Here is a 16,081-nt window from a genome sequence, read left to right as displayed (position 1 = left end):
GATTGAGAGTTAAAAACGGAACCAACCTCAGTCAAGACCCAAACGGGTGCAGACACCCTGCGGCCTCCCTCAGCCCCGCCGAGGTCGACACAGACCCCACGGGCGCTGGGACCCTCACGGGGCGACCCCGCCCCTCCCTCAGGGCCGCACTGTGGCCGGGCCAGCGCTGCACGGGGACCAGAGGACACGGTGCCCGCAGAGCCCCCTCGAAGGTGTGCACACGTGACTTATCAGTCAATTCCATTTTGTTGGACCTACACTCTACTGATTTCACTTACACTTTAAGAAACTGAACATTTATTGATATTTAGAATTGATATAAATATGTTTAAGACATAATACTACACAAAAAATAAAACGACTGTTTTGTCACTACTTAACGTTGAAATTACTTTACATTTATCTTTTAAAAACTAAGACAAACCCTGAGGCCTGACATGGTTCTGCTCTGCGGGACTGCTAGGTCAAAAGTCAAATACACATTGATTTAAATGATAAAGCTCCTTCGATAATATAAAATACATTCAATACACAGTAACGTGAAAAAAAGGAACAATATTATATGCGTATTGTGACTTCAAGTGTGTTAAAAAAACAATTGAAAAAAGAGATGGAGAAATAGCCTGTCACTCAGGCTGCCGGCCGTGGGGTTCAGGTGGCTTTGCCCGCACTTCACTGAAGTACTTTTCAAAGAAATAAAAACCATGTACTACTTTTAACCTTTAGAGGAAAGAAACCAATCAGAAAAAACAAATCTCCTTTGCACAACGGACGAGCTCTGGGGGGCGTCCAGAGTGGGGGGAGGTCTGCCCTGCACTGGGAGCCCCGTTCCGAGCGGCTGAGCAGCGGTTGTTCACACACGACTCCGGGCGTCCCGCTGCCAGGTGACAGTGGCCCCACCACCCCCAGGCCCCGCCGGGGACAGCAGTTACCTGGCAGAGAGCCTTGTGCCGTTGGCAGTTGAAACTGCCGACGTGACAAAGACACCGCCGAGTGATCCCTGAGCCATTTCTGGAAAGAGAAAGAAAAGAAAGCAAATTTCACAAAGCAGAGACCGCAGGAAACAGGCCCACGAGCTGAGACGGGACGGCTCTCCAGGCGAGGCCCCTCGGGCCGCCCAGCGCCACGCCCGCTACCAGCCAGAAGGCAGCCGGCTCGCTGGGCCCGGCCACCGGACCGAGCCTCGCGAAGACAGCACGGAAGTCCTCCCTTTACTTCTCTGAATCGGTGCAGCCACTGACGCCGCCACCACAGTGCCACGGAAGGACAACCGTCACCATAACGCAGAGGCGGGACCCAAGGGGAGAAAGGACCTATGTCGACCCCCGTCCTGGACGCAGCTGTATCGCCAAGAACGGGGGCTGGAGCGAGGGCGGCGGGGGTCTCCCAGGGCAGCTGCTGGCATCGGGAGGGGGTGGGAGGCGCCACTTTCACTGGACGCCCCGAGGCCAGACGCCCACTTACTCTGAGCCGCTGGGAGCGCTCAGGGAGTAAATCCACGCCAGAGGCGCAGGGGCTGCTTCTCCTCTCTCACCACAAAGCCCTTCCCCTCGGTGGCTGGGACCCCCCAGCTCAGCCAAGGAGCCGGCAGAACGGATGCCGGGGACCCAGCAGGCACCCCACACCTGCCGTCGGGGGCGGGCCCAGGGCTGCCAAGACGACACTTTTCTCGGTCACTTTGCTGCAGTGACTAAGCCACTCCCTGCGGTCGGGTCCACGCCTGCCACGCTCCTCACAGACCTGGGGCCCTACCTGGAAGGTGAGGTCCCGACGTAACACCTGCACCGCATGAACCACACGGCTCGGCCTTGTCACCGCCCCCCGCGTCCCGAGGGGCCGCGGCCCCGCCAGATGGCGTCCTACGGCTGCCGCACCGGCACCCCACAGCCCGCCACCGTCCCACGCCCCATTTGCCTCTGCTCTGGGCACCGGGCGGGAGCCAACCCCAGCGGAGGGGCGGGCGTTCCGTCCAGGACGGAGCGGACCTGTCACGTAGGGTTCCAGCGCCTTCGGCACCAAACTTCTCGCCACCTTCAGGTCGTCGGCGGAGCAGCTCCCGGACTCCAGGCCGCAGGCCATCCCCATGCGCTTCAGCACCTCAATGTCATCGTGGATTTCAAACGTGTTGTCAAAATTAAACAGGTACTCAAACCTCGAGGAGAAAGTCACCGTCAGAAGAGCACCGTCTCCACGACGGAGTTGGACAGCTGGCTCGGGGGCCCCGAGCGGGACACCCCGCTCACCCCAAAGCCCCCTCAGCCACACAAGCCACCAGCTCAGACCCAGCAACCGGGGAGCGCGGGCGGCACCTACGCAGCCCGGGGCTGCCGGCCGCCCCCCGGCCACCCCCGGCTGGGCCCCGAGCACCGCCTGCTGTCCTGACAACAGTCCTCCTTCTCAAGGAGACGCAGTCAGGGAAGCGAGGAGGACCCCCTGCAAGGTAAGGACGCTGGAAGACCGTACTCGGTGGTTGCAAGTGAGACACGCAGCAAATCAACCAGACGGGCCGCCTTCTCCCCCCCCACACCCCCCCGACCAGGCGTCTTCACGCGGCCAAGGCCCTTCCCGCCACGACCTACTTGTCGTTGGAAATGCTGCAGTCGATGACCGTCTTCTTGCTGGTGTTCACGATGATGAAAGGCAGGTGGATGACGGAGTTGGCGGGGGGCGGCCGGCTGGCCTGCTGCTCCGCCTGGCGGTTCCTCTGCACCAGGTTCTTAAAGGCGATTTGCTAAAAAGATGCACGATTGACGCGCACCCACACCTGCCGCCGCCGGCCACCTAACCCTCCCTGGGCGTCAACGGCCCTGCCGGCCCCCCCCTTAGAGACCAGAGCGGCCGGGGGACGCAAGCTCCAGGGAGCCACCCAGCGGAGAACACATGTCCAAAAACCCAACACGTGGAGGGGAGACGACGGGGACACGGGTGCCCACGCCACCAAACAGCAATCACGCTGCCTCCACGGCAGGCGCTGCATTACCTGCAGGATAAGTTCCTGGAGCTGCGACTGCTTCTGCTTTATTCTTTCCAGCCTTCTCTGTCTCTCCACCTTCAAAGACAAGCCATTGACATAAAACATCACCACAGCTGGTTTCCACAGCGCATTTTAAAATCCAAGGCAACACAGGGTCACCTAGGAAAGGTCCTCGCCGAAAACGTGTGCCCGGGGCCTGACGGTGGGGAAACACAAGAACCCAGAATGTGGCAGACGCTGCGGGCACAGGCCAGTTTCTCTTCATCTCGAAACTACACAACCTTCTTCCATCTTCTCATCTTTTGGACACGGCTATGTTATCTTTTTAAAAACCCCACAAACTGGGATGCAGAGTTCACCCACACTGGGGGCACCCCGCCACCAGCGTCTGCAGCCCCAGACGGACGGAGGGTCACCGTCAAGTGGGAAAGCACGGACGTGATCAGGGGCTTCAGGACACGGGGACACCTGCCCCCCACCTCCGCCCAAGACACTCAGCAGGGGCCAGTGGTGCAGACGACCGACGCCTGCTAGGAACACGCGGCGGCCGCAAGGCTGGAGATACCTCCAGGTTCTGACACTCCTGGGCGGAGTTGGTGGGCAGGCCGATCCACCTGATCTCCTTCTTCTCCTTGGAGATGATGTTCATGGCCATCAGCACGTTCAGGGCGTCGTAGACGCGCCGTCTGATGTTCTTCTGGTCGTAGGCCTGGCGGAGACGGAGGGGGTTTCCAGACGGCCCAGAACCCAAACACACCGGAGGCTGTGCACCGCCCGCCCCCCGTACGGTCCCGCTCAGCCCGCCGGGCCAGGCAGGGGGCGTCGCCACGGGGAGGCGGCCGACACACGGGGCCGGAGCCGGTGCGCGCCGTGGAAGCGCTGGGGACGCTGGGGCATCGCCACACAAGCGGGTCAGGACACCTTTGGAAGCGTTTTCAGAACTTCTCCGCGTGCCTGAGGTTGTTCCAGACACGGACGGCGGGCCGGGTGCCCTGTCCGCCAGCCCCGCCGCGCACACACTCACCGACTCGTTCGGTAAGATGTGGTTGTCGGCAGCACTGAACTCTGCCACCAGCTCATCCGCCACCTCGTTGTAGGACGTGGTCCCCTTCCGCTGCACCTTCTCGCAGACCTTCATGGAGAAATGCCTCAGCCCCTTACCGTTCTTCTCCCCTTTCCTGTTACGCTTCCTTCAGAAACACAACAGAAAAGCAGCGGCCTCAGCACACAGCGCCAGCCCAGGATCCAGACCCGCCGCCTAGGACTGGCGGGCGCCTCGAGGGGGTCCCGCGGGCTGCGCTCAGCCGAGCAGGGACGGGAGTCTGGCTCCGTCTCCCCGTCCAGGGACCCCCTCCTTCCTTCAAAGGCCGGAGAACAAACTTAAGTGGCCGGACCTTACATGTGTATCTTCAACTCTCGGGAAAAGTGGGGCACATGACCCAAAGGGCAGACCCCAGGACACGCCTGATGTGTATCGAGACGCCAAACGCTGCTTCTCAAAAAGATGTCGACCGACATCAGGAGTTATGGAAGTCCTGCTGCAAATACAGGAATCTGGGGGCAAACGTGAGCCGGCTGAGATGAGCCAGTGCAGACACCCTGACGGCCACGTGGCAGCCGGCGCCCAGCGCTGAGGCTGGGGCACTTCCCCTTGGCGGGGAGCCCCAGCGTCTGACCTTCCTGAGTCGCCACAGCGAGGAAACGGTCGCCCCAAGTTTCCAACTGATGAATTTCGGGAGCGGATGATTTTTGCTTTAGAACCAATACAGACACGATTCTACAGCTTTGTTTTTGTTTGTTTTTAGGGAAAGTTGCACAGCTGACCTCTGAGTAAAATCGCTTTCAGGTCACTTTGCTTTTGGAGGAAAGGATCAAAGGAACAGGGTGCTGTGGCCGTCACACAGGGCTGTCCCCACGGCCATGTTCAGCTGTTTAGGAGAAGCTGCTGAGACCCGCCACGTTTATTGGGGTTCGAGAAACGGTACTTTCTGGTACAGACAGCGCAAAGTGTGAAAGCTACCGCTGCGTTAAGAAGCCAGAGCCCACCCCCAAAACCACAGGGCGGCGTGGTCCACGCATCTACGCCGGGCACGCGCTGGCCAGCGCCCGGTGCTCTGGCGTGCTGCTCGGCCACACAGCCAGAGGCTGGGGGTAAATTCTAGGCAAGTGCTCACCCGGCAGACCAAGGTGAGGGGTCTGAAGGCTGGTTCTGGGAGACAAAGTGAGTGTTAGGGGTGTGTGGGCTTCCTACCACGATAGTGTTTGGCGCTGCAGGTCTCTGAGGCGTACCAATTACCTACAGTCAAAAAAGACAATTCAGAACAGTCAGAATCTCCCACACACGATGCTGTCACTTCATCATTTCTCATTACCTACAGCCGCCGCTGAGTTCCATTAACCACAAAGGTTAGAGAGCGGTCACGTGAGCACCCAGCGGGGACACCTGGAGCCCTGGGCAGCGGGGGACGCCCAGCGGCCTGGCCGGGCCTGGAGACAACTCCGGGTGGGACCCTCACGTTCCTCTTTTACTTCCCTTCCTTTCAACGACACATGACAGGATAAAACTCTACGCTTCAGCGGTGCTACGATGAGGCCCAAAAATGAAGAGAAAAAGGAACGCAGGGCTAGCGAGGCTTGCTGCAGTGCCCCACCAGCCCACCCAGCCAAGCGGGGAGCCCCGGGCACCCCAGACAGCACGGGGCGGAGGAGAGGCAATGGCACCGGGGCAAAGGCAGGGGTCCCGCCGCCCCCAACACACAGACACCCGTCCCTGCACAGAAGGCCTGTCTTCTGACACCAAGCACTCAGAACCCTGGTCCCATCAATCGACAGTCACACGTTAACGGGGGACACGGGGACACTGCCTCATCCAGCCAAGTAAAATTCTAGCTTCCCAAAGATCTCGTGCCCGACCCAGGAAACCACTCAGAAGCACCGTTTCCTGGTGACTGCACGGTGACGTTGCCGAATGTGTCAGCACTGGGTCCCCAGCGCTGGGCGCGTGGAGAGCAGGCCGTGTCCGGGCTATTTTAAGCGGGACACTCCCGCTAGTCTGCTGCTTAGTGGGATAAGGGTTACCTGCCGTGGCCCTGGGACAGCTGACCTGGCACACTGCAAATTATCCCTAAGCCCAGGTCACCTGTCAATGTTAATGATCCACAAACCACAGAAAGAAAAACAGCTTAGCTGAATTTCATTCTTTTAATTCACGTTCCCAGTGTCACGATAAAGCATCGTCACAGTGTTTTTCAAACTGTAGGTCACTCTCATCCAAAAGACATGAAATCAAATAGCAAGTGCTCTGGAAAGGGAAACAGGATGGAAAAGAGGATGAACCCCCAGAGGTGAGGGCCTCACGGGTGTGCGCTGACGGGGCCCCGGGTCTCGGTGGGAGGTGCGTGCAGCCAAAGCCCGTGGTCACCGGCTCGGGAACCTCGAGACCCGTCCCTCTCAGCACTCAGCCCGCTACGTCCTCAGGAGAGCAGGCCCAGGACGCCGGCCCAGCCCTGCGTGGCCCGCACAGGCCAGGCCGCTGCCGCGCCCCCCAAGAGGGGTGCCCAGCCTCGGTGTCACTGCCCCAGCGGACACAAGCGCCCACTCCACCGTCCACCCCTAAGGACACCTCCCGTGGGTCCCACTGTTCTGCAAGGAGAACACAGCACCAGGCACACAGCAGGCGCCCAACAGGTGCTCACTACAAGGGCAGCCTCCTTCGACAACAGGACAGGGGAGCGGGGAGCACACCCCGGGCCCACGGGCCACTCACTGCCCACAGCCTCGCGGAGGACACCGCAGGTTTTCTCCCCTCACTCCCCTATTTTCACTATTTTCCATGGACTTCCCTCCTGTGGGAACCTGCCAGCTCTTCTGCTTTTAGCCCTCTGTCTGTAGAGATGGGCAGGCATCTGTGGCAGGCCAGCTTTAACTCTCAGAACTGGGATTCTGGGAAGAACACATTTCCATAACTAGCTCGGCTCCGAGACGGCTTGGGGCAAGTCAGCGGTGGAACTTCAGGTTGATAAGCTGAAGGTCGGAAAGGCACCAACAGAAAACTCTTCACGTTGGTCTTCCTCCCAACTATTTAAACTGGTACTAACGACAGAACTGTTGCTACAGTCACCCAGCTATTCTCAGGCGTGACTGTTCTAACATAACGCACAGTACCTATAAAATAAAATGATGTGAATTATAACTTCTATCAAAAAGACATTTATTGAATATCTGTGACGTGCCCAGTAAGGCCTAGGACTCCCACACACCACGGATTTGAAAAATCACAGCAATGCCGCTGAGTGAACGTGGTCACAGCTCACCGACGGGGGCGAAGCGACGGGGAGCAGGCACACAGCTGCCCGGGGGGCCGCCTGGCGGGGCGTGGGCAGCAGGTGCAGGTGGGCGGTGAACGCCCCTCCCTGCACGGCCCCATGGAGCCCGCGAGTCCCGTCAGGAAGGGAGCCGCCAAACCCCACCGGTGGGAGCTGACGGGCCGGTGGGAGTACTTGGAGGAGAGGCGCCTGGCACAGTCCCAGGAGCGCAGACCCGCCTCTGACGCCCTCCCATCGGCCAGGATGCGCAGGGAAGCCCCCGCCCTGCAGCGCCTGACGGCCAGCAAGGCCTGACCCCACCCTGAGGCCCGCACGGACACCAGTCTCGTGTCCCGGGACGGCAGTCAGCCCGCCCTGAGGAGGGTCCAGGCCCGGGAGCGGCCAGCCCTCGGGCCGCTCTGCCCGAGCGCACGCGTCACCCCAGGAAAACACCGTCAGGGCAGATTCGGGACCAGCGCGGCCGGCGGGGAAGCCGCCCTGGCCTGGCCGGGTCCCGCTGTCCAGCGGCACACGCAGGAAGGCCCAGGCTGGGGCAGGACACACGGCACTGGCCACGTGCTCCTGAAACCCGCGGGCACAGGAAGGGAAGCCGCAGGGCCAACCGGGCACCACCCTCCCGGCCTTACCACTTGCTGAGCGATGTTGACATTGGACTGTCCGAACGTTTTTGGCAAGAGCTGCTTCCCAAGCGTGTTTACTGTGGAGGGATGGACAGCCACTAAGGACACCACACCTGCAACGCAAGGAGACTAGAGGTCACGCCTTTCCTGAATTGAGGCTCAGAGTGTCCGTGTCAGGATGACGGTGCCCCTCGGGAGATAGCCTCACTGCCCCTCTTACCGTGTTAGACCCACGGTCCGCTGCGAGCACCGCTACTAAGCCCGATTCTCAAATCTGAGGCAGCTGCACCCACGCTGCCGCTCTCCCTACAACGACCCCTACCCACCCCTGTGCCCTCGCGTCCAGGGATCGGGGGCTCCGGTGCACCCAGGCCGTCACCAACCTACCCGAGCCCTGTGGGCTGTCTGCCCACCGACAGAATGTTCTGGTGGGACCACAGGCCCCGAAGCCAATAGCTCTTAAAATCTGCAATTCTAAGACACTTACAGAACTTCACAGTTGGAATTAACTTGTATTCCAACACCTCTGTGTGTGTTTGCAACCTGGCGTAGAAATCTAACGATCTGCTTTTCCTTGACAAGTAGAATCCGTTTCTGTTTCCAGGAAGAGTGACTTGCAAGGAGCTACCACCTCTCTAAACACTCAGATAACCTAACGCAGAGGCGGGGAAACACCTCAGCGGGGACGGAAACTTCCCTCCCTTCAACACGGGACTGCTGAGAGCACTGTGTGCCCAGCACCAGCCTCGGCCCCAGGGATACGACAGTGAACCCCCTGCCCTGCCGACACCAGAGGGCACGCGTGCCCGGGGGAAACCGGCAGGCGGGCCCGGGTGCACGAGCATCCTGGAAGGGCCGGGACGGTCTCAGGTGAAGACATGGATTTCCAGCCCCACTTGAGGGAGGGAGAAAGCCCCCTGTGGACAGGACCCCCTGGTTCCCCTAAAGCGCACGGGCTCCGGTCCCCACAGGGTGGATGGCGGGGGTTCTACGGGCGGGGAGCCTTGCACCAGGCTGCCACCGGAGGGCGTTTTCCTTCACTTCCACCAGGTTCAGCAAGAGGGAGAGACATGGTCTTCCATCCGGCCTGGTCTGAGGTCTCATTTTTGAACTCTTCACAATCCATGCATTTTAAATAAACTTCTTCAAATTCCAGTAAACAATGAATTTTGCTGCTACGTATGAACAATGAATAATTTCTATTAACCTAAGCTGATGAAGACAGATATGCATCCTTCAACTGCCTAAATATTAATATTTTTACCAATCAACACCAAAAAAATTTAAACTATTGGCTGTAAGCAAAATAGGTTTATCTGCCTTGAGTTTTTTATATCCCTCTAAAAATAGAGATCTGTATCTTAACAAAAACAAATATTTAAAAAATTGTTTTAGATATGAGAAAGATATTTTTTAAAATTATTTGTTTATTTATTTTGGCTGTGTTGGGTCTTCGTTTCTGTGCGAGGGCTTTCTCTAGTTGCGGCGAGCGGGGGCCACTCTTCATCGCGGTGCGCAGGCCTCTCACTATCGCGGCCTCTCTTGTTGCAGAGCACAGGCTCCAGACACGCAGGCTCACTAGTTATGGCGCATGGGCCTAGTTGCTCCGCGGCATGTGGGATCTTCCCAGGCCAGGGCTCGAACCCGTGTCCCCTGCATTGGCAGGCAGATTCTCAACCACTGCGCCACCAGGGAAGCCCGAGAAACATATTTTAAAAGACAAAACATTATTCTGTTTTGCACTGAGAGATTTAAAACACACTTAGGCAATTAAACATACCACTTTCAGATTTACGTACAGATGAGTAACTAGTAAGTTTCCAAAAATACGGAATTGGTTATTTTCACTAAAAAGAATAACTTTTTTTTCAATTCGGAAATGATTCCATTTTCAACGACCTGTGAGCACGGAAGCTTGCTGGGTCAAAGCCCACAGCAGCTGCCCGGCAGGGCTCCCGGCGCTGGCCTTTAGAGCCCATCTGTCCGCCGTTACACGGAGGCCACATCCACGGAGGGCTGGGCGGCCACCTTGCCGCTGGCCTGCAGGTCTGGCTACGGCACCCAGCCGCTACCCGGGCTCCCACCTTTGCCCAGCTCGGGGTTGTGGGGGGGGGGACTCAGGGGTGGACCGGGCCAGCCCCTCCTCACCTGCACCCACGCCGTCTGTCCCACCCCGGGGATCTTCCCCTTGAATGTTACTGTGTGAGAAACGCTGCAAATAGGAGTAATTATTTTGCAGGCAGCCTTACGCCAGTACACAGCATGCACAGAATAACGAGTATCATTTCTCTGTCTCTGCCGAAAAGCTCCCCACTCCACCCCACCAGCAGCTATCGCACTCAGAGCGTTCGCTCCGTTTTCCACGCTTCCCACACACACCCACGCATCCAAGAACAACGTGAGTGCTGTTTGCGTGCCTTTAATTCTAGAAGATAGTACATACTGTACATATTCTGCAACTTTGATTCTGCTGTTTTTGAAACTGATCCACAGAGAGATCTAGCTGACTTCCTCTAAGGCTGGGCCAATTCCATTTTAATATCATATAACATGTGTAACTATACAAACATACAGTGTAATATCTACGTGTTCCTGGGGCTGAGTGCCACTTCTCCAAGGGAACCTGGGTCCCAGGTGACCTTGTGTGTCACGGGATTCAGCCCAGCACTGGCTTGCGGCTGTTCCGTGGCACGAGTACACGCATGCACACACCCCAGCACCCTCTCCCAGGTCCCTGACAACTGTTGACTCAGCTGAGATTTACCACTTTTGGTCAACATCCGGCATGGAATGGTATTTCCCTTTTGGTTTAATCTGGCCAGAGAAATCAGAATGCTTCACACATTTTCCTAATAAAGGTGCCACACACAACCCATTTATGGGGGCGGGGGCCTAACATCTCGGTCACAGGGAGGGTTAAATTATAACACAAGCTAGGAATCTGCTCCCTAGAAATAACATTGCTTTAGCCATAAAATGTACTACAAAGCCTTTCTTAAAGGAACTACCAAACAAAATATTTTCAAACATAACATTATGAATTGGAGAATTCCTTTCAAAAAAAATGAGTTAAGAATATATACTGTCTGACTTGTTATAACCATTAACAGAAAAAGGATTCTAAAAATACTGCATAGTTTTATAATTAGTAACCATATCATTAATATCTATAGGTTTTAAGATACCTTAAGCATGAAAATGTGAGGTTTAGCGTTTTCTTGAGAATAATTTTAAGCAAACATTTAAAAATTACCAGAACCTAATGTTTGCAGAGTTACTATTTGCCTGCCATGCTACAAATACTCTGTGGGCTAACGTGGCCAAAAGGGTCAGGACAAGGCGGCCACTCCGCACGCCGGGTCTTCCCAGCCCCGCCAGCCGCTGGCGTCACTGGCACTGGAAGAGCCCGGCGGCTTCCTTGGTTCTCAGTCATCAGCGGGAGCTGCCCTCCTGGGCCATTACAGCAGCCACACCCGCCCACGTGGACACGCCACTCACGGGCAGGCCCTGCGGGAGCTCCTGCTGGATCAAGGTGCAGCACCCGCGGGCCTGGGGCACCCTCTGGCCGTCTTGGCGCCCTGACCCCGGCCACTCCTGGGCGACTCCCCACCACGTCCCGGGGAGCAGCCTTCCACCTCCTCGAGAACCGTCCCCACCTGGAACTTCCTCTGAGCACCCCCCCCCGCCCCAGGGGGCCTCTGTGGGGAGGGGCACCTCGCCCTCCTACAACAGGCCTCCCAGCAATAGCGGAAGCTGGTTGAGGTCACCCTGCGGGTGTGTGTCTGAAGGGCAGGTTCCGAGTCTCAGGAATCGTAAAGTGACACCAAGCCTCCAGCCACACGTCACTACTAAGTTCTCACCTCTGCTGCCCGAGAAGCCCGTCCTCAGGCTGAGGGACAGCGTGAACCAGAGTGACCCGCGTCCCCAGAGGACGCCCCTCACCAGTGAGATGAGGACCCGCCCTGGGAAACAGCACCTGCTGGGAGTGGAAGATGGTGGCCTACGCGCACCCGGTACTCGGGTGCCCAGAGCTGCCATCGGGCCACAAAAAGTGGCACCGGCTGTTGCCGGGAGAGGACGACGCAGGTCCCAGGACACCACGTACATGGATGGACACCAGGTGTCAGATGCCCTCGAGGAAACGTGCACTTAAACACACATTTACGTCTTCAACTACACCCTTGGGTACGATCAGCGTTTTTTTTCAGTGAACACGTATTATTTGTATGATGAAAACTTTCCAATTTGAGAGGCAACAGCAAGCGTGACGAAGGCAGACACAGATCAGAGGAAGGAGGGCCCTGCAGCTGTGGCCCCTGCACGGCACGGCCTGGTCCGCCAGGCATCACAGGCCAGCACCTCGAGGTGGGCGTCCTTCTGACCCAGCAAATCCACATCTGGGAAACCGGCTCAAATACACCCACTAGCAGGCGTCCATCCCGTGTCCCTACAGGAAGAAAACTGCAAAGCTTGGGGCCCCTGGGAAGAGGGGCTGCAACGACCCGCCCCACCCCCTCCCCTCAATCCCAAGGGTGCAGACAGACGTCGAGGCCCACTCAAGACACACCGCGGACGAGGAGACGCCGCTCTCTCACGGGGGCACCACGCACCCGCAGGTGTGAGGTGGGCCTGATGGGCCTCAGCACGGCTGCCCCGAGGCGGAAGGAGTATCCCTGACCCGCGCTGTGTTCTCTTCCTCGCACTTTGCTACTCTTCCCGAATCTCCGCACATGGCACGCAACTTGCAAACCAAAATAAACTGGGGCGCTGACCCCGGTCCTTCGGGGGCTCCAGGCAGACAGCTCCCCAAGTGGGGCTCCCACCGCTGACAGGGGTCTTCACGTCAGGGGAACTCACACCCACCCCCCACTGAACACACTTATCCCGAGACGGGCGCCCTTACCTTTTCCAGGACTAAGGTTCTGGTCTATGAAGACCTTGAGTTCCCCGTTGGCTTCAATTAGACCGGCCTGCGGGGGCAACAACAGCACAGTGAGGAGGCGTCGGGAGCGCAACAGGCAACCCAGCAACCCGCCGCTCGCACACCTCGCGACACGCCTCAGGGGGACCTCGCGGCCCCCACGCAGCCGCGAGGCCCGGGGGCACGAGCTGCCTCACCCACCGTGATCGCTCGTCAGCAGCGGGGAAACGATCCTTCCAGCCCCTGAAGCTCAGCCTTTGGGACACCGTGCAACGCCTCCCTTAGTTATCAATTAAGTCGCATGTCATTTTACACTTGGGGTCAGCGACGCATAACTGCGGGTGGGCCACCGGGAAAGCAAACTGGTGCTCTGGCCCGAGAACAGCACCTTTGGCTCCGTCAGAGCGCCGGGCACCGCGCTCCCAGCATCAGGACAGACCACCTCTGCACACGGGGGGCGTGGGCCTGGGGCCCGGGCGTGTCCGTCCCTGCCCTTTGCGGCCACGGGGCCGCGGGACGCACCCAACACCCGCCAGCGCCCCCCTCGTCCCGGGGCGACCAGAGGGGCACAGGGCGGCGCCTCACGGTCAAGCGCATTTGGGGCACCAGCACGACGGGCCGCTGAACGGAAGGAGCGTGTGCCCGACACGTGCGACCACGGAGGGCTCGGAGCACCACCCGAACTGTCACAGGGACGGCCTCGGGTGGGACACGCTGGGGACCCGGACCTCCACGGGCCAGCCACGGCACCACCCTGCCCGCCCGCGTCAGGCCCGTGTGGCAGCGGCTTCCCACGTCTGAGAACCGCCGGCGCTTCTCTGCCCCGCTGAGGGTCAGGAGGGACACCCGCAGCCACCCCCTGGACACAGCGGCTCTGCTCGGAGCGGGGCCCCAAATCCGGCTCTCCCGACCAGACCTGGCCGCCAGACACGGACACGCGTGCGTGTGCACACACAGACACACATGCACGTAAACACACACACACCAATGCACACCACACGCTCACACATCCACATACCCGTGCGCACTCACACACGTGACCCATGCATGTACACACACACGCTCACACACGCTCACACGCGCACATACACAGTAACGCACACCTCGCACACGCCCGCAAGAGCCAGGCGTGAAAACAAAAGCTAACGGAGACCCTGCCCAGCGCCCCCCGAGACTGGCCGTGGAGAAGCTCACCTCAGCCCTGCACCGAGGTGGGGCTGGGCGGGCATGTCCGTGAGGCGCTCAAACGCACGCACGTCCCCCACGGGTAGGCGGGGGAGCCCCCCGACCTGCTGATGCCCCAGACAAAGGCAGGCCACACGGGAGGGGCCACCCGCCAGCCGAGCCCAGCAACGCCCTGTGGCCGTTTCCTGACCCTCCGATCCCAGAAAACGAGGGGACCAAGTGCCTGACCACAAGGACCACGGCGGATCACGGCTGGGGAGCCCACATCTCACGGGTCCCAGAAACGCCCCAGTAACGCAGGCTCGGAGCCCCAGAGCCCCAGAGCGAAGACCCGCAACGGCCAGGAAGGGCCGTATAAGGACACGCACACGCACACCTGACAGAGGCGAGGAGGGAGCCTGGTCCCCCTCGCCTGGACGGCAGCACCTGGCAGGGGGCCCCAGGCCCCCTGCCCTTCCCTCCGGCTTCCGTGTCCCCCGTCCTGCTCCCCCAGAGCTGACTCCGCGTGGACGCTGCCGCCGCAGAGCAGAGACCCGATGCGAACATGCTGGCTGGCGGTCGAGGAGGTCTGCCCGCCCCCGTGACGAGGCCAGTGCCCACAGGGCACGGGGGCAGCCCGCCCTGGGGACTGGCGTCCCCTGCGCTGAGCAATGCCGCTGCCCCCGTCGGCCAGGGCCCCGACGCCCCCAGCCTGCTCGGTTCTCACGCTTGGCCCGCAGCGACGTGACCCATGATCGCTCGGCAGCTCACGCCCAGGAAGCCCTGCGTTGGGGCGTTCGCCCCCCGCCCCGGACGCAGGGCCCACCCTCTGTTCCTCGGCCGCAGGCTCTCCGCAGCGGCTGCCCGGCCAGAGCCGACGGGCACGGCCGGTCCCGCAAACTGCTGAGGGTGGGGCAAGGGGCCACCCTTCTCTGCCAGCCCCAGCCTCCCACCTAAGCCAGGGGGACCTGGACCAGGAGACGCACGAGACACGAGGCACATGGCACACGAGCTCTGAACCAGAGCCGGCTCCGCGGCGACACTGCACGGAAGCGCCCTCCTGACGCTGGATGCCACGCCGCCTGCACCCGCCGCGCGGCGCTCCCGAGCCACTCACGCCCCAGCGAGGAGCCAACGTGAAGACGTGGCCAGAACCCACGGCAGCATCTGCGTCTCCCGCCGGGCTCTCGCCGGTCCCCTCGCGGGTGACAGGTGAAGCTCACATCTGGGCCACTGCAGGGGCCCCCCACGGGGGCCAGCTGACCCCCCCGTGGTGACGTCACCAGAGCCACGGATCAGGCTCGGCCGCCTCCAGAGAGACCCCCAGAGCTGCCGGGAGCTCGGCCCTGATCTCCCAGCGGGGGCGAGAAGCCTGTGACACCCGACACCCGACACCCGACGGAGGCCCAGCGGCCGGAGGTGCCCGTCCCTCACACGGACGGCCACGTGGACGGCAGCCCACACCCAGCCAGGCTCCCAGGCGCAGACACTCCCTCCACTTCCCAACACAAGGTGCCAGCGTCACAGAGGAGACACAAGCTCGCCTGCCCGTGAAGGAAACCGAAATACCTGAGAAATCCGTCCTCCAGACAACCTGAAGCACAGCAACGCGCAAGTGTCCCACCAGCCCCGAGGGACCTCCTCGCTGAGCCTGGAGGAGCAGCTGGACCTGGAGCCTCAGAGCCGAGCGCCGGCCTCGGGGGACCCGCCCTCACCGGGGACCAGGGGGGACCAGGGACTGTGGCCCACGGCGGGGCCGCCCCTCCTCCTGTGCTGCTCGCTCCGGGTGCCGCAAGGACACCGAGGCCCCCCGGGGTGGCCGCCTCACCCCTCGGACGCCGCCAGACCCGGGGACAGACCTCTCAGCAAGGCCACCCGCACCCGACCCTCCCCAGCTGCTGGGAGAATACCTGTTTGCTGTCACTTTCAGCCACTGAATTTTGGGGTCATTGTTCCCACCCAGAGATGACGCTGGTTACAGGTTTCCTCAGAACATAAAGTGCTGCCGTTCACCCTCCGGCCGTCACTTCGGGGGCAAAGCTCACAGCCGTGGGCAGCCGCGGCCATGACCCCTGGA

The 16,081-nt window shown here is 60.1% G+C and overlaps 1 protein-coding gene across 11 annotated transcripts in view; it reads right to left on the bottom strand.

Annotated features, from left to right (window-relative positions):
• Positions 1–16,081, bottom strand: part of TFDP1 (transcription factor Dp-1) — a 31,667-nt gene that overhangs the window by 3,171 nt on the left and 12,415 nt on the right. For 5 of the 11 annotated variants that reach the window (XM_036831540.1, XM_036831542.1, XM_036831539.1 and 2 more), the window contains exons 3-11: positions 12,823–12,889; positions 7,926–8,032; positions 5,149–5,270; positions 3,999–4,164; positions 3,540–3,683; positions 2,981–3,049; positions 2,580–2,731; positions 1,986–2,152; positions 933–1,011 (exon numbers count right to left, since the gene is read on the bottom strand). In XM_036831540.1, coding sequence (XP_036687435.1) covers positions 933–1,011; positions 1,986–2,152; positions 2,580–2,731; positions 2,981–3,049; positions 3,540–3,683; positions 3,999–4,164; positions 5,149–5,270; positions 7,926–8,032; positions 12,823–12,889 — 1,073 coding nt within the window. Of the gene's footprint in view, positions 1–932; positions 1,012–1,985; positions 2,153–2,579; positions 2,732–2,980; positions 3,050–3,539; positions 3,684–3,998; positions 4,165–5,148; positions 5,271–5,346; positions 7,139–7,925; positions 8,033–12,822; positions 12,890–16,081 lie in introns of those variants that run through there. The other 6 variants (XM_036831546.1, XM_036831548.1, XM_036831544.1 and 3 more) reach the window with 6 other exon arrangements.

The sequence above is a fragment of the Balaenoptera musculus genome, chromosome 18 (assembly GCF_009873245.2).
Source record: "Balaenoptera musculus isolate JJ_BM4_2016_0621 chromosome 18, mBalMus1.pri.v3, whole genome shotgun sequence".
Classification (NCBI taxonomy): Eukaryota; Metazoa; Chordata; class Mammalia; order Artiodactyla; family Balaenopteridae; genus Balaenoptera; species Balaenoptera musculus.
The sequence above is the reverse complement of the archived record's forward strand: the minus strand, read 5'-3'. Positions and strand labels throughout refer to the sequence as shown.